Source organism: Salvelinus alpinus, chromosome 39 (genome assembly GCF_045679555.1).
Source record: "Salvelinus alpinus chromosome 39, SLU_Salpinus.1, whole genome shotgun sequence".
Lineage (NCBI taxonomy): Eukaryota > Metazoa > Chordata > Actinopteri > Salmoniformes > Salmonidae > Salvelinus > Salvelinus alpinus.
This window is the reverse complement of record NC_092124.1, coordinates 6,005,729-6,030,573: the sequence shown is the minus strand read 5'-3', so window position 1 is coordinate 6,030,573 and position 24,845 is coordinate 6,005,729. Positions and strand designations below refer to the sequence as shown.

At 44.2% G+C, this 24,845-nt stretch overlaps 2 protein-coding genes and 2 pseudogenes across 4 annotated transcripts in view; 1 reads left to right on the top strand and 3 right to left on the bottom strand.

Moving 5' to 3' along the window:
* The window catches only part of LOC139566655 (choline transporter-like protein 1), a 37,159-nt gene extending 26,173 nt beyond the window's left edge, over nt 1-10,986 (top strand). Inside the window, exons 12-16 of one of the 2 annotated variants that reach the window (XM_071387912.1) lie at nt 8,095-8,178; nt 8,334-8,471; nt 8,624-8,860; nt 9,708-9,788; nt 9,919-10,986. In XM_071387912.1, the coding sequence (XP_071244013.1) occupies nt 8,095-8,178; nt 8,334-8,471; nt 8,624-8,860; nt 9,708-9,788; nt 9,919-9,945 (567 nt within the window). In that variant the 3' untranslated portion in view covers nt 9,946-10,986. Of the gene's footprint in view, nt 1-8,094; nt 8,179-8,333; nt 8,472-8,623; nt 8,861-9,707; nt 9,814-9,918 lie in introns of both variants that reach the window. The other variant, XM_071387913.1, reaches the window with a different exon arrangement.
* On the bottom strand, nt 3,288-3,946 carry LOC139566936 (E3 ubiquitin-protein ligase TRIM39-like; annotated as a pseudogene).
* LOC139566656 (E3 ubiquitin-protein ligase TRIM47-like) lies at nt 3,956-4,767 on the bottom strand (annotated as a pseudogene).
* Nucleotides 10,987-17,134: 6,148 nt separating the features above from the next.
* The window catches only part of LOC139566867 (E3 ubiquitin-protein ligase TRIM39-like), a 46,732-nt gene continuing 39,021 nt past the window's right edge, over nt 17,135-24,845 (bottom strand). Inside the window, exons 1-2 of one of the 2 annotated variants that reach the window (XM_071388191.1) lie at nt 19,441-19,577; nt 17,135-19,200 (exon numbers count right to left, since the gene is read on the bottom strand). In XM_071388191.1, coding sequence (XP_071244292.1) covers nt 17,582-19,198 — 1,617 coding nt within the window. In that variant the 5' untranslated portion in view covers nt 19,199-19,200; nt 19,441-19,577 and the 3' untranslated portion in view covers nt 17,135-17,581. Of the gene's footprint in view, nt 19,201-19,440; nt 19,578-24,845 lie in introns of those variants that run through there. The other variant, XM_071388190.1, reaches the window with a different exon arrangement.

The window sequence follows — 24,845 nt, the reverse complement described above, 5'->3', positions numbered from 1 at the left end:
CACATCTAAGCAGATGACACCATTCTGTATACTTTTGGCCCTTCTTTGGACACTGTGTTAACAAACCTCCAGACGAGCTTCAATGCCATATAACACTCCTTCCGTGGCCTCCAACTGCTCTTAAATGCTAGTAAAACTAAATGCATGTTTTTCAACCGATCGCTGCCCGCACCCGCCCGCCCGACTAGCATCACTACTCATTATGGGCTATTAGCAGGACAATAGACTTGCCAAGAATATGTGGACAACTACAAATAGCTAGGTGTCTGGTTAGACTGTAAACTCTCCTTCCAGACTCACATGAAGCATCTCCAATCCAAAATTAAATCTAGAATCGGCTTCCTATTTCGCAACAAAGCCTCCTTCACTCATGCTGCTAAACATACCCTCGTAAAACTGACCATCCTACCGATCCTTGACTTCGGCGATGTCATTTACAAAATAGCCAAAACACTGTACTCAGCAAATTAGATGTAGTCTATCACATTGCCAACCTTTTTGTCACCCAGAGCCCCATATACTACCCACCACCGCTTTTCCTTCCAGTTCTCTGCTGCTAGTGACTGGAATGAATTGCAAAAATCACTGAAGCTGGAGACTTATATCGCCCTCACTAACTTTAAGCATCAGCTGTCAGAGCAGCTTACCGATCACTGCACCTCTACACAGCCCCTCTGTAAATAGTCCACCCAACTACCTCATTCCCCAAATTGTTATTTATTTTTGCTCTTTTTGCACCCCAGTATCTCTACTTGCACATCATCTGCACATCTATCACTCCAGTGTTAATGCTAAATTATAATTATTTCGCCACTATGGCCTATTTATTGCCTTTACCTCCCTAATCTTACTACATTTGCACACACTGTATATAGATTTTTCTATTGTGTTTTTTTTCTATTGTGTTATTGACTGTACATTTGTTTATCCCATGTGTAACTCTGTGTTGTTGTTTTTTGTCGCACTGCTTTGCTTTATCTTGGCCAGGTCGCAGTTGTAAATGAGAACTTGTTCTCAACTGGCCTACCTGGTGAAATAAAGGTGAAAATAAAATTTAAATAAAAACATCTGTGGAGAAAGGGCTGGACAACCGAAAAAAACGCATGGTTTCACAGAATACCAACTGGGATGGACCCCAAGGCAAATGTGGCTTCTTCATCAACATATTTATGCTTTCGTTAATAAAATAATGATAAAAAAATACTCTTTCAAAATGCAGATGTTTATTTCGTTATGGGTCCTCAACGAATTACTATGGGAATAAATATCACTGAATGACAGAAATATTGGAACAAAGTAGGCTTTGATCCATGCCTGGGCCTGCAGGACACACAGTTCTTTGTTTGTCGGACGAACCATTGGGTCGAAACTACAGAACAGTACAAAACAAGAGAACACATTATTCATCTACATCGAAGTCTGTGGAGGGCTGAGTACATCCTTTATTGTATTCACTTGTACAGTATCAACATGATATTTACTTGTAGAGCTAATAAGAGACTAAAATAATAGTGGGTAAATACAGTGTCTTCAGAAAGTATTCATATCCCATGACTTATTCCACATTTTGCTGTGTTACAGCCTGAATTCAAAATTGATTCAATTTATTGTTTTTCTCACCCATCCACACACATACACAATAATGACAAAGTGAAAACATGTTTTTTTTGAGAATAAATTGAAATACAGAAATACCTCCTTTACGTAATTATTCATACCCCTGAGTCAATACTTTGTAGAAACACGTTTGGCGGCGATTACAGCTTTGAGTCGTCTTGGATATGTCTGTATCAGCTTTGCACATCTGGATTTGGGGATTTTCTCCCATTCTTCCTTGCAGATTTTCTCAAGCTCTGTTAAGTTTAATTGGGGAGCGGTGGTGAACAGCAATCTTTAAGTCTTTCCACAGATTTTCAATGTGTTTCAAGCCTGAGCTTTGGCTGGGCCACTTAAGGACTTTCACACTCTTGTTCTGAAGCCATTCCAGCATTGCTTTGGCTGTAGGCTTGGGGTCATTGTCTTGTTGGAGCTTAAATCTTCACCCCAGGATAAGGTCATTTGTGAAGCAGGTTCTCATCAAGGATTTGCCTGTATTTGGCTCCATTCATTGTTCCCTCTGTCCTTACCAGTCTCTGCCACTGAAAAGCATCCCCATAGCATGATACTACCACCACCATGCTTCACGGTAAGGATGGTGTTAGACGGGTGATGAGTTGTGCTGGTTTTCTCCAGACATAGTGATTTGCAGTCACGCCGAAGAGTCACATTTTTGTCTCATCAGACCACAGAATCTTTTGCCTTCTGCTCTGTCTTTCGTTTGCCTTTTTGCAAACCCCAGGCATGCTATCATGTGCATTTTTCTCAGGGATGGTTTTCGTCTGGCCGCTCTCCCATCAAGCCCATATTGGTGAAGTGCTGTAGAGACTGTTGTCCTTCTGGCAGGTTCTCCCATCTCAGCCAAGGAACTCTGTAGTTCTGTCAGAGTGGTCATTGGATTTTTGGTCACCTCCCTGACTAAGGTCCTTCTTGCCCGGTTGCTCAGTTTGGTTGGACGGTCAGCTCCAGGCAGAGTCTGTTGTAGTTCCATGTTTTTTTTAAATTTACCAATGATGGAGACAACTGTGTTCTTGGAAACTTTCAACACTCTAGAAATTGTTTTGTACCCTTCCCAGATATGACTCAGCACAATTCTATCTTGGGAGATCTACGGACAGTTCCTTAGACTTCATGGTTTACTGTAGTTTCTACTCTGACATGACCTGTCAACTCTGGGACCTTTTTATATAGACAGGTGTGTATCTTTATAAATCATGTACAAACAATTGAATTGGCCACAGGTGTACTCCAATCAAGTTGTTGTGACATCTCAAGGATGATCAAAGGAAATTGGATGCGTCTGAACTCAATTTGTAGTGTCATGCAAAGGAGTGTGAATACTTATGTAAATGAGACATTGCTATATTTCGTTTTGAATAAATTTGAAAAAACATCTAAAAACATCTTTTCACTTTGCATTATGGGAAATTGTGTGTAGGTGGGTGAACAAAATAATATATTTAATCCATTTGAATTCAGGCTGTAACACAACAAAATGTGGAGTAAGTCAAGGGGTATGAATTTTCTGAAGGCACACTGTATGTATATATGAATAATCTAAGCAACATAACTTTTATTACTTATTTAAGTTAATTCTAGTTTAGTTTTCATTTCCAGTAAATACAAGCATTTATTATCCATATTAAGATGTACAGAACAGTTTCCATTTTCATTTGATGATGAAATTTCAGAGGAAACCTGTGAACATTCTAATCATGTGACTTGTCAATCTGACTAAATACACAAATTTTGATGATTTGTAAATTGTCTGTTGCAAAACAACAGTTCCCTCATTGTTTAACCAGTCTGTGTGATTGACATGAGAGGGGCTGAGTTTTTGCCATCAGGATTCAAAGAATGGAACGAGTTTCTCTGTAAAGGTGCAGACAGTGGAAGAGTAGATATGAGACCTGACCTCCACATCATAAAAGGAGACCTGACCCTCCTCATAGTGCACAAACAACCCCACCTTCTGGGGCTTCTCTCTCAGGGAGAGGAGGACTGTGGAACACAGTCCAGAGTCCATTCTCAGGGCTCAGTGTGATTTTCCCATTGCTGTCAATGGGCTCTCTGGTCACTCCAGTGTGATTCCCATAGTAAAATCTTCCCGAGGATAAGCCATCCTTTCCGAGGGTCATGGCATAACGATCAAACCTTTTTGGATTGTCAGGAAGATTCTGTGGTGTGTCTCCAAGTCTTACTTGTTTCCCGTCTTCAGACAGGATCAGACTGGGATGTGCTGTATCAGGGTCCAGAGACAGGTTCTCCATCTCTTTATTCAGTGTCCAGCTAAGACAAAGCTTCTCCTCACAGTCCCCACACACATATCACTGAGAACACTGAGCTCAGTGATTTACTTCTCCAGCTCTTCAGAGCCCTTCAGCCTGCCTCTCTACTGCTTTCTGCTTCTCCTCAATCACCTCAACGAGCTCAGCCTGGCTTTTCTCAATGGATTTCACCAGAGTACTGAAGAACTGCACTCACTCTGCTATCTTTCTCTCTGCATCGCTCTTCCTCTATAGGGACTGTGTCATGAGTCTTGTGGTCTGACTCAGTGCAGAACTGACACACACATGTCTGGTCGGTCCTACAGAACAGCTCCAGGAGTCTGTCATGCTTCTTACAGATCCTGTCTTCCAGGTTCTCCACAGGGTCGATCAGTTTGTGTCGCTTGAAGGCTGGAGCTATCTGATGAGGCTCCAGGTGAGTCTCACAGTAAGAGGCCAGACACACCTGGCATGACTTCAGGGCCTTGCGCTTCGTCCCAGTGCAGACGTCACAGAGCTTTTTTCCAGGTTTGGGAGGGGACTCATCTTTACCTCTGTCTCTCATCCTTTTAAAACTCTACAACCTCTCTGAAAGTTGTGTTGACATGAAGCTCAAGTTGTCTGGAGAATTACTCCTTACACAGTGGACATTGACACAGGTCCTTGCTATTGCAGTACTTTATGACACAGGCCATGCAGAAGTTGTGTCCACATGAAGTGGTGACTGGCTCAGTGAACACATCCAGACAGATAGAGCACAGGAACTGCTCTTCAGACTGGAGACTGCTGGAGGAAGCCATATCTAGAGAGAGAGAGCAAAGTTGAAACTGTACAGCATTTTTTGTTTTACTGCAAACACTCTCTGAAATACTTCAGATCAAAATACTAAAAGACTCCAGCTCCAGATTATAATCAATCAATCAATAATGCATTATATATACAGTGGGGAGAAGAAGTATTTGATACACTGACGATTTTGCAGGTTTTCCTACTTACAAAGCATGTAGAGGTCTGTAATTTTTATCATATGTACACTTCAACTGTGAGAGACGGAATCTAAAACAAATCTAAAACAAAAATCCAGAAAATCACATTGTATGATTTTTAAGTAATTCATTTGCATTTTATTGCATGACATAAGTATTTGATACATCAGAAAAGCATAACTTAATATTTCGTACAGAAACCTTTGTTTGCAATTACAGAGATCATACGTTTCCTGTAGTTCTTGGCCAGGTTTACACACACTGCAGCAGGGATTTTGGCCCACTCCTCCATACAGACCTTCTCTAGATCCTTCAGGTTTCGGGGCTGTCGCTGGGCAATACGGACTTTCAGCTCCCTCCAAAGATTTTCTATTGGGTTCAGGTCTGGAGACTGGCTAGGCCACTCCAGGACCTTGAGATGCTTCTTACGGAGCCGCTCCTTAGTTGCCCTGGCTGTGTGTTTCGGGTCGTTGTCATGCTGGAAGACCCAGCCACGACCCATCTTCAATGCTCTTACTGAGGGAAGGAGGTTGTTGGCCAAGATAGGTTGTTGGCCAAGATCTCGCGATACATGGCCCCATCCATTCTCCCCCCAATACGGTGCAGTCGTCCTGTCCCCTTTGCAGAAAAGCATCCCCAAAGAATGATGTTTCCACCTCCATGCTTCACGGTTGGGATGGTGTTCTTGGGGTTGTACTCATCCTTCTTCTTCCTCCAAACACAGCGAGTGGAGTTTAGACCAAAAAGCTCTATTTTTGTCTCATCAGACCACATGACCTTCTCCCATTCCTCCTCTGGATCATCCAGATGGTCATTGGCAAACTTCAGACGGGCCTGGACATGCGCTGGCTTGAGCAGGGGGACCTTGCGTGCGCTGCAGGATTTTAATCCATGACAGCGTAGTGTGTTACTAATGGTTTTCTTTGAGACTGTGGTCCCAGCTCTCTTCAGGTCATTGACCAGGTCCTGCCGTGTAGTTCTGGGCTGATCCCTCACCTTCCTCATGATCATTGATGCCCCACGAGGTGAGATCTTGCATGGAGCCCCAGACCGAGGGTGATTGACCGTCATCTTGAACTTCTTCCATTTTCTAATAATTGCGCCAACAGTTGTTGCCTTCTCACCAAGCTGCTTGCCTATTGTCCTGTAGCCCATCCCAGCCTTGTGCAGGTCTACAATTTTATCCCTGATGTCCTTACACAGCTCTCTGGTCTTGGCCATTGTGGAAAGGTTGGAGTCTGTTTGATTGAGTGTGTGGACAGGTGTATTTTATACAGGTAACGAGTTCAAACAGGTGCAGTTAATACAGGTAATGAGTGGAGAACAGGAGGGCTTCTTAAAGAAAAACTAACAGGTCTGTGAGAGCCGGAATTCTTACTGGTTGGTAGGTGATCAAATACTTATGTCATGCAATAAAATGCAAATTAATTACTTAAAAATTATACAATGTGATTTTCAGGATTTTTGTTTTAGATTCCATCTCTCACAGTTGAAGTGTACCTATGATAAAAATTACAGACCTCTACATGCTTTGTAAGTAGGAAAACCTGCAAAATCGGCAGTGTATCAAATACTTGTTCTCCCCACTGTGTATATATAGAAAATCAATTTGTGGAGTGGTTGAAAAACGAGTTTTAATGACTCCAACCTATGTTACGCCCTGACCTTAGAGAGACGTTTTATTTCTCTATTTAGTTAGTTCAGGGTGTGATGTGGGGTGGGCATTCTATGTTTTGTATTTCTTTGTGTTTGGCTGAGTGTGGTTCCCAATCAGAGGCAGCTGTCTATCGTTGTCTCTGATTGGGAATCATACTTAGGCAGCCTTTTTTCCCACCTATGTTGTGGGATCTTGTTCTTGTATTGTTGCTGTTGAGCCATACAAGGCTGTACGTTTCGTTGGTTTTCTCTTTCTTGGTTTTGCTGGTTATCATTAAAGAATATGATTAACCTACCCCACGCTGCATATTTTCTGACGTATCAAATACTTATGTCATGCAATAAAATGCAAATTAATTACTTAAAAATCATACAATGTGATTTTCTGGATTTTTGTTTTAGATTCCGTCTCTCACAGTTGAAGTGTACCTATGATAAAAAATTACAGACCTCTACATGCTTTGTAAGTAGGAAAACCTGCAAAATTGGCAGTGTATCAAATACTTGTTCTCCCCACTGTATATATATATTTTACAGAGCATTTTCTATTTCCTCTAATGACAGTAGAAATGAGTCAATCTTCTAAATATAGTTAAACATAGCTACTGTAGATAAAGAAAACAGGAGATTACCATAAACTGTATACAGGTAACATTTCTTCACCCAGTGTAACGGCACTCGTCGGATGAAGAAGGAGACCAAGGTGCAGCGTTGTAGGCGTTCATGATTTTTAATAAACTGAACAACGTAACAAAATAACAAAGTAGAAAAAACGAAAGCGCACAGTTCTGTCAGGCAACAAAACAGCTAAACAGAAAATAACTCCCCACAAAACCCAAACAGAAAATGACAACCTATATATGATCCCCAATCAGAGACAACGATAGACAGCTGCCTCTGATTGGGAACCATACTCAGCCAAAAACACAAAGAAATAGAAAACATAGATTCTCCCACCCGAGTCACACCCTGACCTAACCAAACATAGAGAATAAATAAGGATCTCTAAGGTCAGGGCGTGACACCCAGCCTTGTAAATCTCTACTCACCTGTGTCTGTGTAAAAGTGTAGGCGTGTTCTCAGCTTTTTTTTCTGGAGAGTCAGCATCGTGAGGAGACTTTTCTGAAGAGTTTGATGGTGTTTACTTGTGTGCGCAACATACAATAGTAGATGTATCCCATCCAGTGCTGCTCTGTGCTCTGGAACAGAATTAACCCTTCACATGGCTGATCTCTCTTCATTCTTGATACATTGTTTTACCATTTTAAAATCAAACAAGGTTGAACAGTTTAAACAGGAGTGTTCATTTTTTTTTTTTACTGATTTAGGTGGAAAAAGTTTGAATCAGAAATGTTAAGTAAAGACCTATTGCAGGTGTATGGAAGGTTTTCAGACAACAACAACAGTTGAAAATCCACATTGGGATGACAAAATAGTGGCAGTCTTGGCAGATTTGATCATTAATTAAGAAGCAGGATATATCCCAGATTGTGTTGTTAAACATTCTCGCTTTCACTTATACCAATTACCAGTTTGTCAAGTCAGACAATGGGTGGAGAACTCAAACTGAATGTGTTTTCTGTTGGTAGGAAAATGCCTGTGCTCGCTGTATGCTGAAAGCCTGCATCTGCTGCTTGTGGTGCCTGACGAAGTGTCTAACATACCTGAATCAAGTAAGTGTCCTATCAGATTGATTGTCATCTGAGATGTTGATTATTCTTACTATTACACACATATCATTGACAACAATCTATTTTACAAGGGAGACTCATTCCCAAGATAACATTGTTATTGACGATACTCCTGTCTCTGCCTGTTTTCACCACAGAACGCCTACACGGCCACAGCGATCAACAGCACCAGTTTCTGTACGTCGGCGTGCGATGCGTTTGTCATCCTGGTAGAGAATGCCCTCAGAGTGGCCACCATCAACACCGTGGGGGACTTTGTCCTCTTCCTGGGAAAGGTAGCGGCCGCATAGCTACGCCATTTTAGGATTTTTCAAGCATAATGATTCTATTCAATCTATCACCATCTCTCTCTTTGTCTCTTTCCTCTTTTCTCCCTTTCCCACGCCCCTTTTTCTCCATCTTTCCCTGTGTGTGTGTGTGTGTCCAGGTACTGATCGTCTCCTGCACAGCGTTCGTCGGCGTACTGTCGCTCAACTACCAGCGGGACTACACGGTGTGGGTGCTGCCCCTGCTCATCGTCTGCCTGTTCTCCTGGCTGGTGGCCCACTGCTTCCTGTCTGTCTTTGAGATTGTGGTGGACGTGCTCTTCCTCTGCTTCGCCGTGGACACCAAGCACAACGACGGCAGCCCCGGCCGAGAGTTCTACATGGACAAAGCCCTCATGGTGAGGGGAAGGGAGGCTGGGTGGGTGGGAGACTATGGCTGGGTCCCGATTCTCCACCAGTCATGGATTAAAAGCAATGGATTGGTGTAGTCACAGATAATTCATTATATTGACCAGATACTCAAGTGGCCGCTCTAACAATGAAAAGAAATGTCTTAAAAAACGTATCTTGCCAGTCGTGACGTGGCAAGATCTGGTGGGACCATTCTAGCCAATGCGTGGGCAGATACGCGTGTGAACAACAGGCACAACTCCGATATGAAGTGTTTTTTCTCAAAGTTGCCAGGATTTCATGTGTCCTACTTATGTCAGTACAACTGAAACAACCTAAGCATTACGAGATCTATCTATTCTATATCTATTCGATCAGATCAGCCTCATGTAGTAAATAAACCATACCATTTTTTGCTAAACAAATTTTACCCTCATTGACCTTCATACAAAAACCTTTTTGAAAACACCATCTGCTGGGTAAGACACATTTTGGGCCCAGTTATCCCTCTCACGTCGCCTTTTCCTCTCTGCTGTAATCGTTGGCTGGAGGGAGTTTCCGCCATTGTTCAATTCTTTGGTAGAAGGTGGAGAATCGGGACGTAGCCTTATATATATATATCTCTCTGTTCCATTATCCACACTAACATTCCAATGTATCAGGCAATACATTCTAACTGGTATGCTAGTGTGGATAACGGATTGTAGCCTTTGTTTTTACAGAGTGCCACTTTAATCCATTTCTACGTGGTGAATAGTGTTTATGCACGTATTACACCAAACTCGCCTTGTTATCTCAACACCCAACACACACATTCACCCTCTCTCTTCTTTCTCCCTCTCCCTCTCTCTTTAGGAGTTTGTAGAAAACAGTAAAAAAATGGCGGGAAGGGATCGGGCCAAGGCAGATGGAGACGGTGGTGAGATGAAGCCCATGGTGAGTTAACCAAACTTTTCCAACGGTGAATACATTCACTTACTTCCGTAACCTAGAGTCATACACCCAAAATGACGATGCTGATGAAGACAATAACAAAGTTTAACACTCCATTTGTTTATTGTTGTAGACTCGTGGAGGAGGGACTTTTGCTTGACCAAACCAAACCAGAAGACGGAAACCAAAAGACATTCCAAACGTTTCCATGATATCACTCCAGTCCCACGACAATATTTTTGATAACCTGTTTATTAATTTATGGCACATTTTACATGAAAGCTTTGTTTTTTTTTAAAGCACAATGTCTTTTTGTAGCACATCTGTCAAGAATATTGTTAGTGTAGTTTTGTGCTATTGTACAGGCTGTAGAGTTGGTGTTTTGTAGTTTAGCTTCTTGTGTGTGGAAGTATTGTGTGAGAGATTATTCAAATGCAGCATGTCATCACTGTTATTTTTTTTTAACTACTAATATTGTACACTGCAAGTGTTTGTATATCAATGTCTTTTTACATTGTGGTAATGATGATCATGGTCGCTACTTACGCTGCACTGGTACATCTAATTCGATTGTGACAAATAACTAGCATAACAGATGATCAACAGGCACTTTTCTCTGTGGAAAACTCCAACCCCAATGTCTTTTGACCCTGTTGAAAGATTTCCTTCATGGAATAGAAGAAAAAACAAAATTCTGCTAAAAAGCCAGCTCCCAATGGAGCATTTTACTGTCGTAGATCAAATATGAAATAGCCAGTGCTATGTACTATGATAAGGATGTTAATATTACTTATTAGTATTTTGAATGCAGGTCCTACAAGTACTGAGGTTGTGTTATGTCAAAAGCAATGCATTACCCTAATGGAAAATCCCTATATTGTGGCAACGTTGAGTCATTACTCCTGATTGAGTTTGGAATACTGTATCCATAGAAAAAGCGATTCCCTATGACTGTATCTCTATTCGTGAATGCAAACAGAGTTTTATCCCAGAATATTTTGGATAACATTTTTATGCAGAGAAATTAAACAACAAAAAGAAGCAATGTCCACCTGTGTTTGTGAGAGCTGTGGGCAAGAGAGGATCAGTTCTAGAGGGACATGGGTTTGTGTCTGAATGTCATTAAGATATCCACTCAGGAAGAAACATTAAAACAAAATACCCAATAATAAATACAATATATAAACTCAGCAAATAAAAATGTCATTGTCAACTGCATTTATTTTCTGCAAACTTAACATTAATATTTGTATGAACATAAGATTCAACAACTGAGACATAAACTGAACAAGTTCCACAGACATGTGACTAACAGAAATTAAATAATGTGTCCCTGAACAAAGGGGGGGTCAAAATCAAAGTAACAGTCAGTATCTGGTGTGGTCACCAGCTGCATTAAGTACTGCAGTGGATCTCCTCCTCATGGACTGCACCAGATTTGCCAGTTCTTGCTGTGAGATGTTACCCCACTCTTCCACCAAGGCACCTGCAAGTTACCGGACATTTCTGGGGGAAATGGCCCTAGCCCTCACCCTCCGATCCAACAGGTCCCAGACGTGCTCAATGGGATTGAGATCCGGGCTCTTCGCTGGCCATGGCAGAACACTGGCATTCATGTCTTGCAGGAAATCACGCACAGAACGAGCAGTATGGCTGATGGCATTGTCATGCTGGAGGGTCAAGTCAGGATGAGCCTGCAGGAAGGGTACCACATGAGGGAGGAGGATGTCTTCCCTGTAACGCACAGCGTTGAGATTGCCTGCAATGACAACAAGCTCAGTCCGATGATGCTGTGACACCGCCCCAGACCATGACGGACCCTCCACCTCCAAATCGATCCCGCTCCAGAGTACAGGCCTCGGTGTAACACTCATTCCTTCGACGATAAACACGAATCTGACCATCACCCCTGGTGAGACAAAACCGCGACTCGTCAGTGAAGACCACTTTTTGCCAGTCCTGTCTGGTCCAGCGACGGTGGGTTTGTGCCCACAGGCGGCGTTGTTGCCGGTGATGTCTGATGAGGACCTGCCTTACAACAGGCCTACAAGCCCTCAGTCCAGCCTCTCTCAGCCTATTGCGGACAGTCTGAGCACTGATGGAGGGATTGTGCGTTCCTGGTGTAACTCGGGCAATTGTTGTTGCCATCCTGTACCTGTCCCGCAGGTGTGATGTTTGGATGTACCTATCCTGTGCAGGTGTTGTTACGTGGTCTGCCACTGCGAGGACGATCAGCTGTCCGTCCTGTCTCCCTGTAGCGCTGTCTTAGGCGTCTCACAGTACGGACATTGCAATTTATTGCTCTGGCCACATCTGCAGTCCTCATGCCTACTTGCAGCATGCCTAAGGCACATTTCACACAGGTGAGCAGGGACCCTGGGCATCTTTCTTTTGGTGTTTTTCAGAGCCAGTAGAAAGGCCACTTTAGTGTCCTAAGTTTTCATAACTGTGACCTTAATTGCCTACCGTCTGTAAGCTGTTGGTGTCTTAACGACCGTTCCACAGGTGCATGTTCATAAATTGTTTATGGTTCATTGAACAAGCATGGGAAACAGTGTTTAAACCCTTACCAATGAAGATCTGTGAAGTTATTTGGATTTTTACGAATTATCTTTGAAAGACAGGGTCCTGAAAAAGGGACTTTCTTTGCTAAGTTTTAAATATATATATATATAGTACCAGTCAAACATTTGGACACACCTACTCATTCAAGGGTTTTTCTTTATTTGTACTATTTTCTACATTGTAGAATACATTTTGATGTCTTCACTATTATTTCCTTCCTGAAGACAAACAATATATACGAAACGCTTCAGTCTGGTTTTAGACCCTATCATAGCACTGAGATTGCACTTGTGAAGGTGGTAAATTACCTTTTAATGGCATCAGACCGAGGCTCTGCATCTGTCCTCGTACCATCGATCACCACATTCTTTTGGAGAGATTGGAAACCCAAATTGGTCTACACGGACAAGTTCTGGCCTGGTTTAGATCTTATCTGTCGGAAAGATATGTTTGTAGATGGTTTGTCCTCTGACAAATCAATTGTAAATTTCGGTGTTCCTCAAGGCTCCGTTTAAGGACCACTATTGTTTTCACTATATATTTTACCTCTTGGTGATGTCATTCGGAAACATAACGTTAACTTTCACTGCTATGCCGGACGACACACAGCTGTACATTTCAATGAAACATGGTGAAGCCCCAAAATTGCCCTCCCTGGAAGCCTGTGTTTCAGACGTAAGGAAGTGGATGGCGGCAAATGTTCTACTTTTAAACTCGGACAAAACAGAGATGCTAGTTCTAGGTCCCAAGAAACGAAGAGATCTTCTGTTGAATCTGACAATTACTCTTGATGGTTGTACAGTCGTCTCAAATAAAACTGAAGGACCTCAGCGTTACTCTGGACCCTGATCTTTTGACGAACATATCAAGACTGTTTCAAGGACACCTTTTTTCCATCTACGTAATATTGCAAAAATCTGAAACTTTCTGTACAAAATTGATGCAGAAAAATGAATCCATGCTTTTGTCACTTCTAGGTTAAACTACTACAATGCTCTACTTTCCGGCTACCCGGATAAAGCACTAAATAAACTTCAGTTAGTGCGAAACACGGCTGCTAGAATCTTGACTAGAACCCCCCAAAAATATCATATTACTCCAGTGCTAGCCTCTCTACACTGGCTTCCTGTTAAGGCAAGGGCTGATTTCAAGGTTTTACTGCTAACCTACAAATCATTACATGGGCTTGCTCCTACCTATCTTTCCGATTTGGTCCTGCCGTGCATACCTACACGTACGCTACAGTCACAAGACGCAGGCCCCCTTACTGTCCATAGAATTTCCAAGCAAACAGCTGGAGACAGGGCTTTCTCCTATAGAGACTGGCCACCCCTCATAGCCTGGTTCCTCTCTAGGTTTCTTCCTAGGTTCCGGCCTTTCAAGGGAGTTTTTCCTAGCCACCGTGCTTCTACACCTGCATTGCTTGCTGTTTGGGGTTTTAGGCTGGGTATAAGGGTACAAGGCGAGACCCAGATGCAGACACAGGAGGAAGATGGTTAGAGTCTTAGTTGTTTATTTAATCCCAAATGAGTAGGCAAGAGAATGGTCAAAACCAGATTCTGAGTCCAAGAAGTACAGAGTGGCAGACAGGCTCGATGTCAGGGCAGAAAGAAGGGTCAGGCAGGTGGGTACGGAGTCTAGAAAAAACAGCAAGGGTCAAAACAGGGAAGACTAGAAAAAAGACTAGAAAACAGGAGCACGGGAAAAACACACTGGTTGACTTGAAAACATACAAGACAAACTGGCACAGAGAGACAGGAAACACAGGGATAAATACACTGGATAATAAGCGACACCTGGAGGAGGTGGAGACAATCACAAGAACAGGTGAAACAGATCAGGGTGTGACACTGGGTTTCTGTACAGCACTTTGTGACATCAGCTGATGTAAGAAGGGCTTTATAGATACATTTAATTGATTTGATTGAAAACTATGAAATAACACATGGAATGATGTAGTAACCAAAAAGTGTTAAACAAATCAAAATATAATTTACTATCTTCAAAATGGCCACCCATTGCCTTGATGACAGCTTTGCACACTCTTGGCATTCTCTCAACCAGCTTCACCTGGAATGATTTTCCATCAGTCTTGAAGGAGTTCCCACATATGATGAGCAGACTACTTCTCCTTCACTCTGCGGTCCAACTCATCCCAAACCATCTCAATTGGATTAAGGTCGGGTGATTGGAGGCCAGGTCATCTGATGCAGCACTCCATCACTCTCCTTGGTCAAATAGCCCTTACACAGCCTGGAGGTGTGTTGGGTCATTGTCCTGTTGGAAAACAAATGATAGACCCACTAAGCCCAAAGCAGATGGGATGGAGCATCGCTGCAGAATGCTGTGGGAGCCATGCAGGTTAAGTGTACCTTGAATTCTAAATAAATCACTGACAGTGTCACAAGCAAAGCACCCCCACACCATCACACCTCCTCCTCCATGCTTCACGGTGGGCACCACACATGCGGAGATCATCTGTTCACCTACTCTGCGTCTCACAAAGACATGGCGGTTGGAACCAAAAACCTCAAATTTGGACTCATCAGACCAAAGGACAGATTTCCACCGGTCTAATGTCCATTGCTTGTGTTTCTTGGCACATTCAAGTCTCTTCTTATTATTGGTGTCTTTGCAGCAATTCGGCCATGAAGGCCTGATTCACGCAGTCTCCTCTGAACAGTTGATGTTGAGATGTGTCTGTTACTTTAACTCTGTGAAGCATTTATTTGAGCTGCAATTTCTGAGGCTGGTACCTCTAATGAACTTATCCTCTGCAGCAGAGGTAACTCTGGGTCTTCCTTTCCTGTTCTCATGAGAGCCAGTTTCGTCATAGCGCTTAATGGTTTTTGCAGCTGCACTTGAAGAAACTGAAGTTCTTGAAATCTTCCGTATTGACTGACCTTCATGTCTTACTTCATGTCTTAAAGTAATGATGGACTGTCGTTTCTCTTTGCTTATTTGAGCTGTTCTTGCCATAATATGGACTTGGTCTTTTACCAAATAGGGCTACCTTCTGTATACCACCCGACCTTGTCACAACACACAACACAGCTCAAACGCATTAAGAAGAAAGAATTTCCACAAATTAACTTTTAACAAGGCACACCTGTTAATTGAAATGCATTCCAGGTGACTACCCCAGGAAGCTGGTTGAGAGAATGCCAAGAGTGTGCAAAGCTGTCATCAAGGCAAAGGGTGGCTACTTTGAAGAATCTCAAAATATAAAATCTATTTTGATTTGTTTAACACTTTTGGGTTACTACATGATTCCATATGTGTTATTTTATAGTTTTGATGTCTTCACTATTATTCTACATTGTAGAAAAGAATTCAAATAAAGAAAAATCCTGGAATGAGTATGTGTGTCCAAACTTTTGACTGGTACTGTATACCCAACAATAAAACAATATATTTAATGAAATTCTAATTGTGATGTTATTGTGATGCATTAACTTGGAAATAGCCCCCTATCAGACCAGGGTTCAAAGTATTTGTTTTTCTGTCAAATGCATTAGCTGCACTTGATTGATCTCGACTGATGTAAAGGAAGAAATGGAATAGTACCAAAAGTGCCACCAATCTGGCACTCCAGTCTATATCACTCAAAATATTTGAAAGAAAATACATTTGAACCCAGCTCTGTCCTGTATGAGTTTGAATATTCCTATCTCTTCTTTTCCTCTAATCCCAGATGCCCATGACCCCCATCCTGTCGTATTCAACCCCTTTGTTATGATAAGTCTAAATAAGTTCAGGAGTAAAAATGTGCTTAACAAGTCACATAGTAAGTTGCATGGAGTGGGAGGCCCCGGTGCACAACTGAGCAAGAGGACAAGTACATTAGAGTGTCTAGTTTGAGAAACAGACGCCTCACAAGTCCTCAACTGGCAGCTTCATTAAATAGTACCCACAAAACACCATTCTCAATGTCAACAGTGACAGCTTCTGGGAAGCTGGCCTGTGCACCGATGCCTCCTCTTTCTATTCTGGTTAGAGACAGTTTGCGCTGTTCTGTGAAGGGAGTAGTACACAACGTTGTACGAGATCTTTAGTTTCTTGGCAATTTCTCGCATGGAATAGATTTAATTTCTCAGAACAAGAATAGACTGACGAGTTTCAGAATGTTTCTGGCCATTTTGAGCCTGTAATAGAACCCACAAATGCTGATGACGGTTGTTGGTATTGGGCCTCGGTAAGCCTATGTAGATATTCCATCAAAAATCTGCCGTTTCCAGCTACAATAGTCATTTACAACATTAACAATGTCTACACTGTATTTCTGATCTATTTTATTTTATTTTAACGGACAAAAAAATTGCTTTTCTTTCAAAAACTAGGAAATGTCTAAGTGACCCCAAACCTTTGAATGGTAGCGTATATTTAAAAATGTTTACTTTGTTATTATCGGGTACTGTGTGTAAAAATATATATTTTGAATTTGGGCTGTAACACAACAACATCTGGAATAAGTCAAGGGGTATGAGTACTTTCTGAAGGCATTGTACAAGCAGCTCAAAAGAAAAGTATGTATTTTATCATATTCAGTCACTTTTCAGTCACTTTCCTAAACCAACAACCAGCTCATAGGCACATTATTTCCCTTATCACACACTGTCTTAGATCCACAGCCAGCTCAAAGGAAAAGTATGCCCTTTACCGAAGTACAGTACTGTGGAACCAGCTCAAAGGCTGAGTATGTCCTTTACCACATTCACTTATGCAGTATCAACAACCAGCTTAAAGTCCTTTTTCACAATAACCTACATCCACACAACAAGATCAAAGGAAAAGTAAGTCCTTTATCACATTCACTTATACAGTATCAACAACCAGCTTAAAGGTGCACAATAAAGAAATCCCTCTGCCGTTTCCTGGTTGCTAAAATTCTAATAGTTCGCCTAATTTCAGTTTTTGACAAAAAAAGCAAGTATAGTGTTTAGAATCATTGTACCATCTAAACCGCTGTGAAATATATTTTCTACATCCCAAAATATTGTATTTTCAGCTGTTCGAAGCTGGTGTACAAAACCTGAAAGTAAAAGATGCCAAAATGAAATGTAATAACTGGAAGCATAGAAATAATGCACATACAACAGATCTACCGCTTCTTATACTTGCTTTGAATGAGAATGACAGATCTATAACTCACATTTCTATGTGAATTTGGTCAGATCGCCCAAAAAAGTGACATATTACAGCTTTAAAGAAAGAGTAAGTTCTTTGTTTAATCAGTGTTTGTGATTGACAGGAGAGATGATGACAGGGGCTGCGTTTTTACCACTATCATGATTACAGGGACTGAAGAATGGGTAGATTTTCTCTGTAAAGGTGCAGCAAGTGAAAGAGTAGATATGAGACCTGGCCTCCACATCATAAAAGGAGACCTGACCCTCCTCATAATCCACAAACACCCCCACCTTCTGGGGCTTCTCGCTCAGGGAGAGACAGACTTGCGGTGAGGCACAGGCTGTGTACTCATTCCCATCCCTTAGCATCACAGTCCAAACTCCATGTTCAGGGCTCAGTGTGATTTCCCCCTTCCTGTCAGTGGACTCTCTGGCAACTCCTAAATCCCACCTAGTCTTCCCCTTAACCGTCACTTCATAGTAAAATCTCCCTGAGGAGAAGCCATCCGTTCCAAGGACAATGGTAAAACGATCAAACCTTTTTGGATTGTCCGGAAGATTCTGTGGTGTGTCTCCACATCTTACTTGTTTGCCATCCTCAGACATGATGAGATATAGATTTGCTGTATCAGGGTCCAGAGTCACATCCATTGCATACTGCTGAATCCTCTTCAGTTTGACATCAGGCAGCTTCTCCATCTCTTTATTCAATGTCTCCTCCAGCTCAGACGCAGCTCTCCTCACAGTCCTGTGAACACTGATCTCAGACCAGTCCTTGGTGGGTGGAGGGGTGCACACCACGGATGTGAAGCTCTGGAGAAGTTGGAGGTGGTCCTCAGTGTGTGAGAGCTGCTTCAGCTCAGTGCTTCTCCTCTTTAGCTCAGTGATTTCCTGCTCCAGTTCTTTAATGAGCCCTTCAGCCTGCCTCTCTACTGCTTTCTGCTTCTCCTCAACCTCCTCAATGAGCTGAGCTTGGCCTTTCTCAATGGATCGTACCAGAGCAGTGAAGACCTTTATGCTGTCTGCTTTCTCCCTCTTTGCATCTCTTTTGCTGAGATGTACTGAGAGTTTGATCTCTTTAACTTTCTGCAGTCGCTCCTGGATAATCCGCTGCACTTCTTTCTCAGTTTTCCCCAGCTGAACCTTCCTCTCTCCACACTCGTCCTCTATAGGAACAGTGTCATGAGTCTTGTGGTCTGTTTCAGTGCAGAACTGACACACACATGTCTGGTCGGTCCTACAGAACAGCTCCAGGAGTCTGTCATGCTTCTTACAGATCCTGTCTTCCAGGTTCTCCACAGGGTCGATCAGCTTGTGTCGCTTGAAGGCTGGAGCTATCTGATGAGGCTCCAGGTGAGTCTCACAGTAAGAGGCCAGACACACCTGGCATGACTTCAGGGCCTTGCGCTTCGTCCCAGTGCAGACGTCACAGTGCACTTTTCCAGGTTTGGCAGGGGACTCATCTTTACTTGTGTCTCTCGACCGTTTATAATTCTCTATAATCTCTCTGAAGGTTGTGTTAACACGAAGCTTAGTTTGTCTGGACAATTTCTCATTACACAGTGGACATTGACACAGGTTGTTGCTATCCCAGTACTTTGTGACACAGGCCATGCAGAAGTTGTGTCCACACGAAGTGGTGATTGGCTCAGTGAACACATCCAGACAGATAGAGCACAGGAACTGCTCTTCAGACAGGAGACTGCTGGAGGAAGCCATATCTAGAAAGAAGGCAGAACTATAAATGATTTCCTGGAATGAGTCAGCTCTTGATAGTTTCAGTGCCATCAACATGGCATTAAGGGATACAAACCAATCCTGTTTAACCATACAACATACAGTAGACATTAATACATTTACCAAATGTAGTTTAACATAGGTACTGTAGAATAGAAAACAGGAGAATATAATATTTACACAATGGAATGTATCTTCACCTGCCCTTGTAAATCTCTACTCACCTGTGTGTGAGAGAGAGTGTGGGTTCTCTCTGATCTTTCTGACTGTAGTATCAAAAAAGCCCTGGAGACTCAGCTTAGCTGTCTAATAAAGATTTCTGAGGAGTTTGAGAGTGTTTGCTCATTTGCGGTTCAGACGTCTATCCACTTAAGTTTCACTTTAGCAGCTTGACATCAACATTGCTCCTCCCCCACCCAGTGCTGCTCTGCACTCTGTAACAGAATTAACCCTTGACGTTGCTGATCTCTCTCTCTTCTATCTTGATACATTGTTTTACCATCTAAAATCAAACAAGGTTGAACATCTTTAAACAGGCACGGTCTAGGTAAAACAAGTGTGAATCAGAAGCGTTAAACAAGGAGTTATTGCAGATGTAGGGAAAGTTTTCCAAAGACAAAAAAAAACAGAATTGAAGTTCATGGGGATGAACAAATAAACACAGTCTAGGTAGATTTGAACTTGCCTGACGACTCACACAGAATTCTTCCGCTGCTCTATTGACGAGAAACAGAGTTTGTGGGTGTGGCGTTTGGCCATGGCAATGGGTCTGGGCAGCCAGGCAAGATTTGACCATAAGCAGCAAGAAGTATCCCAGAAAAGGCATTTAAACATACTCACTTTCGCTCATACCGACCGCCAGTTTGTCAAGTCAAATCAAATCACATTTAATTGGTCACATACACGTGTTTAGCAGATGTTATTGCGGGTGTAGCGAAATGCTTGTGTTTCTAGCTCCATGCTTGTGTTTCTAGCTCCAACAGTGCAGTAATATCTAAAAAAATACAACGATACAACGATACACAAAACACACAAATCTAAAGTAAAGAAATGGAATTAAGAATATATAAATATTTGGACGAGCAATGTCGGAGCAGCATTGACTAAAATACATTAGAATAGAATATAATGCAGTATATACAGTGGGGAGAACAAGTATTTGATACACTGCCGATTTTGCAGGTTTTCCTACTTACAAAGCATGTAGAGGTCTGTAATTTTTATCATAGGTACACTTCAACTGTGAGAGACGGAATCTAAAACAAAAATCCAGAAAATCACATTGTATGATTTTTAAATAATTAATTTGCATTTTATTGCATGACATAAGTATTTGATCACCTACCAACCAGTAAGAATTCCGACTCTCACAGACCTGTTAGTTTTTCTTTAAGAAGCCCTCCTGTTCTCCACTCATTACCTGTATTAACTGCACCTGTTTGAACTCGTTACCTGTATAAAAGACACCTGTCCACACACTCAATCAAACAGATTCCAACCTCTCCACAATGGCCAAGACCAGAGAGCTGTGTAAGGACATCAGGGATAAAATTGTAGACCTGCACAAGGCTGGGATGGGCTACAGGACAATAGGCAAGCAGCTTGGTGAGAAGGAAACAACTGTTGGCGCAATTATTAGAAAATGGAAGAAGTTCAAGATGACGGTCAATCACCCTCGGTCTGGGGCTCCATGCAAGATTTCACCTCGTGGGGCATCAATGATCATGAGGAAGGTGAGGGATCAGCCCAGAACTACACGGCAGGACCTGGTCAATGACCTGAAGAGAGCTGGGACCACAGTCTCAAAGAAAACCATTAGTAACACACTACGCCGTCATGGATTAAAATCCTGCAGCGCACGCAAGGTCCCCCTGCTTAAGCCAGTGCATGTCCAGGCCTGTCTGAAGTTTGCCAATGACCATCTGGATGATCCAGAGGAGGAATGGGAGAAGGTCATGTGGTCTGATGAGACAAAAATAGAGCTTTTTGGTCTAACTCCACTCGCCGTGTTTGGAGGAAGAAGAAGTATGAGTACAACCCCAAGAACACCATCCCAACCGTGAAGCATGGAGGTGGAAACATCATTCTTTGGGGATGCTTTTCTGCAAAGGGGACAGGACGACTGCACCGTATTGAGGGGAGGATGGATGGGGCCATGTATCGCGAGATCTTGGCCAACAACCTCCTTCCCTCAGTAAGAGCATTGAAGATGGGTCGTGGCTGGGTCTTCCAGCATGACAACGACACGAAACACACAGCCATGGCAACTAAGGAGTGGCTCCGTAAGAAGCATCTCAAGGTCCTGGAGTGGCCTAGCCAGTCTCCAGACCTGAACCCAATAGAAAATCTTTGGAGGGAGCTGAAAGTCCGTATTGCCCAGCGACAGCCCCGAAACCTGAAGGATCTGGAGAAGATCTGTAGGGAGGAGTGGGCCAAAATCCCTGCTGCAGTGTGTGCAAACCTAGTCAAGAACTACAGGAAACGTATGATCTCTGTAATTGCAAACAAAGGTTTCTGTACCAAATATTAAGTTCTGCTTTTCTGATGTATCAAATACTTATGTCATGCAATAAAATGCAAATTAATTACTTAAAAATCATACAATGTGATTTTCTGGATTTTTGTTTTAGATTCCGTCTCTCATAGTTGAAGTGTACCTATGATAAAAATTACAGACCTCTACATGCTTTGTAAGTAGGAAAACCTGCAAAATCGGCAGTGTATCAAATACTTGTTCTCCCCACTGTACATATGAGATGAGTACTGCAAAATATGTCAACATTATTAAAGTGACTAGTGTTCCATTTTAAAGTGGCCAGTGATTTCAAGTCTATGTATATAGGGCAGCAGCCTCTAAGGTGCTAGTGATGGCTATTTAACAGTCTGATGGTCTTGAGATAGAAGCTGTTTTTCAGTCTCTCGGTCCCAGCTTTGATGCACCTGTACTGACCTTGACTTCTGGATGAAAGTGGGGTGAACAGGCAGTGGCTCGGGTGGTTGTTGTCCTTGGTGATCTTTTTAGCCTTCCTGTGACATTGGGCACTGTAGGTTTCCTGGAGGACAGGTAGTTTGCCCCTGGTGATGCGTTGGGCAGACTGCACCACCCTCTGGAAAGCCCTGTGGTTACGAGCGGTGCAGTTGCCGTAACAGGCCGACAGGATGCTCTCAATTGTGCATCTGTAAAAGTTTGTGATGGTTTTAGGTGCCAATCCAAATTTCTTCAGCATCCTGAGGTTGAAGAGGCGCTGTTGCGCCTTCTTCACCACACTGTCTGTGTGGGTGGACTATTTCAGTTTGTCAGTGATGTGTACGCAGAGAAACTTGAAGCTTTCCACCTTCTCCACTGCTGTCCCGTCGATGTGGATAGGGGGGTGCTCCCTCTGCTGTTTCCTGAAGTCCACGATCAGCTCCTTTGTTGACGGTGACGTTGAATGAGATGTTATTTTCATGGCACCACATTCCCAGGGCCCCCACCTCCTCGCTGTAGGCTGTCTCGTCATTGTTGGTAATCAGGCCTACTACTGTTGTGTGGTCTGCAAACTTGATGATTGAGTTGGACTGAGGGGCAGCTCCGGACTGAGGGGCTCCGGACTGAGGGGCAGCTCCGGACTGAGGGGCAGCTCCGGACTGAGGGGCAGCTCCGGACTGAGGGGCAGCTCCGGACTGAGGGGCAGCTCCGGACTGAAGGGCAGCTCCGGACTGAGGGGCAGCTCCGGACTGAAAGGCAGCTCCGGACTGAGGGGTAGCTCCGGACTGAGGGGCAGCTCCGGACTGAGGGGTAGCTCATGACTGAAGGGCAGCTCATGACTTAAGGGCAGCTCATGACTTAAGGGCAGCTCCTGACTGGCGGGCGGCTCTGGCGGCTCCTGACTGGCGGGCGGCTCTGGCGGTTCCTGACTGGCGGGCGGCTCTGGCGGCTCCTGACTGGCGGGCGGCTCTGGCGGCTCCTGACTGGCGGGCGGCTCTGGCGGCTCCTGACTGGCGGGCGGCTCTGGCGGCTCCTGACTGGCGGGCGGCTCTGGCGGCTCCTGACTGGCTGGGGGCTCTGGCGGCTCCTGACTGGCAGGCGGCTCTGGCGGCTCCTGACTGGAGGGCGGCTCTGGCGGCTCCTGACTGACGGACGGCTCTAGCGGCTCCTGACTGGCGGGCGGCTCTTGCGGCTCCTGACTGGCGGCTCTAGCGGCTCCTGACTGACGGACGGCTCTAATGGCTCTGGACAGACGGGCGGCTCTGACGGCTCGGGACAGACGGGCGGCTCAGATGGTGCTGGGCAGGCAGGCGGCTCAGATGGCGCTGGGCAGGCAGGCGGCTCAGATGGCGCTGGGCAGGCAGGCAGCTCAGATGGCGCTGGGCAGACGGGCAGCTCAGACGGCGCTGGGCAGACGGACAGCTCAGGCGGCGCTGGGCAGACGGGCAGCGCAGGCGGCGTTGGGCAGACGGGCAGTGCAGGCGGCGCTGGGCAGACGGCCGACTCTGACCTGCTGAGGCGCACAGTAGGCCTGGTGCGTGGTGCCGGAACTGGTGGTACCGGACTGGAGACATGCACCACTAGGCGAGTGCGGGGAGCAGGAACAGTGCACACTGGACTCTCAAGGCGCACTATAGGCCTGGTGCGTGGTACCGGCACTGGTGGTACCGGGCTGAGGGCACGCACCTCAGGGCGAGTGCGGGGAGAAGGAACAGTGCGTACAGGGCTCTGGAGACGTACAGGAGGCTTGGTGCGTGGTGTTGGCACTGGTGGTACTGGGCTGGGAACACTCACCACTGGGCGAGTGCGAGGGGCTGCCACAGGAGAGCTGGTGCGTGGGGCTGCCACAAGAGAGCTGGTGCGCTGAGATGGCACAGGACGTGCAGGGCTAGGGAGGCGCACAGGAGGCCTGGTGCGTGGTGCTGGCACAGTCTTCACCAGACTGCTAGCACGCACCTCAGGACGAGTATGGAGAGCTGACTCAGGTGACATCAAATCCCGCACACGCTCCTTCAAGCGGATGCGGTGCTTTATGCTCCACACCAGCAAATCCCTCATTTCTCTCTCCTCCAATTTCCCCATTAATTCATCCACAGTCTCAGCTTCACTCCCCTTACTTACCTCCAATTCCACCTCGACTGGCTCTGGTTCCATCTTCGGCTCCTCACAGTAAGCACGGGGAGCTGGCTCAAGTCTCCTACTTGACCCAGCTACACTCCCCGAGAGCCCCCCCCCCCCCAAGACATTTTTGGGGTTGCCAGCCGCTCTGCCGTGCTAGCTCCTCATACCGGCGCCTCTCTGCTTTCGCTGCCTCCAGCGAAAGCAGAGAGATAGACAGCTGTCTCTAATTGAGAACCAATCTAGGCAACCATAGACCTACATACACCTAGACTGAACAAAACCCCATAAACATACAAAACCCCTAGACAATACAAAACACATAGTTAGGTCACACCCTGACCTAGCTAAAAATAATAAAGAAAACAAAGATAACTAAAGCCAGGGCGTGACAATCATTTAATATTGGAAAAAATTTACCTAATGTTCTAATCATTTTTTAGGGCCCCTGTCAGTCACAGGCCCTTAGAATCATCCTAACTTTTCCATCCCATACGGCGCCCCTGGGTGGAGAACTAAAGCTGAAAGTATTTTCTGTTGGTT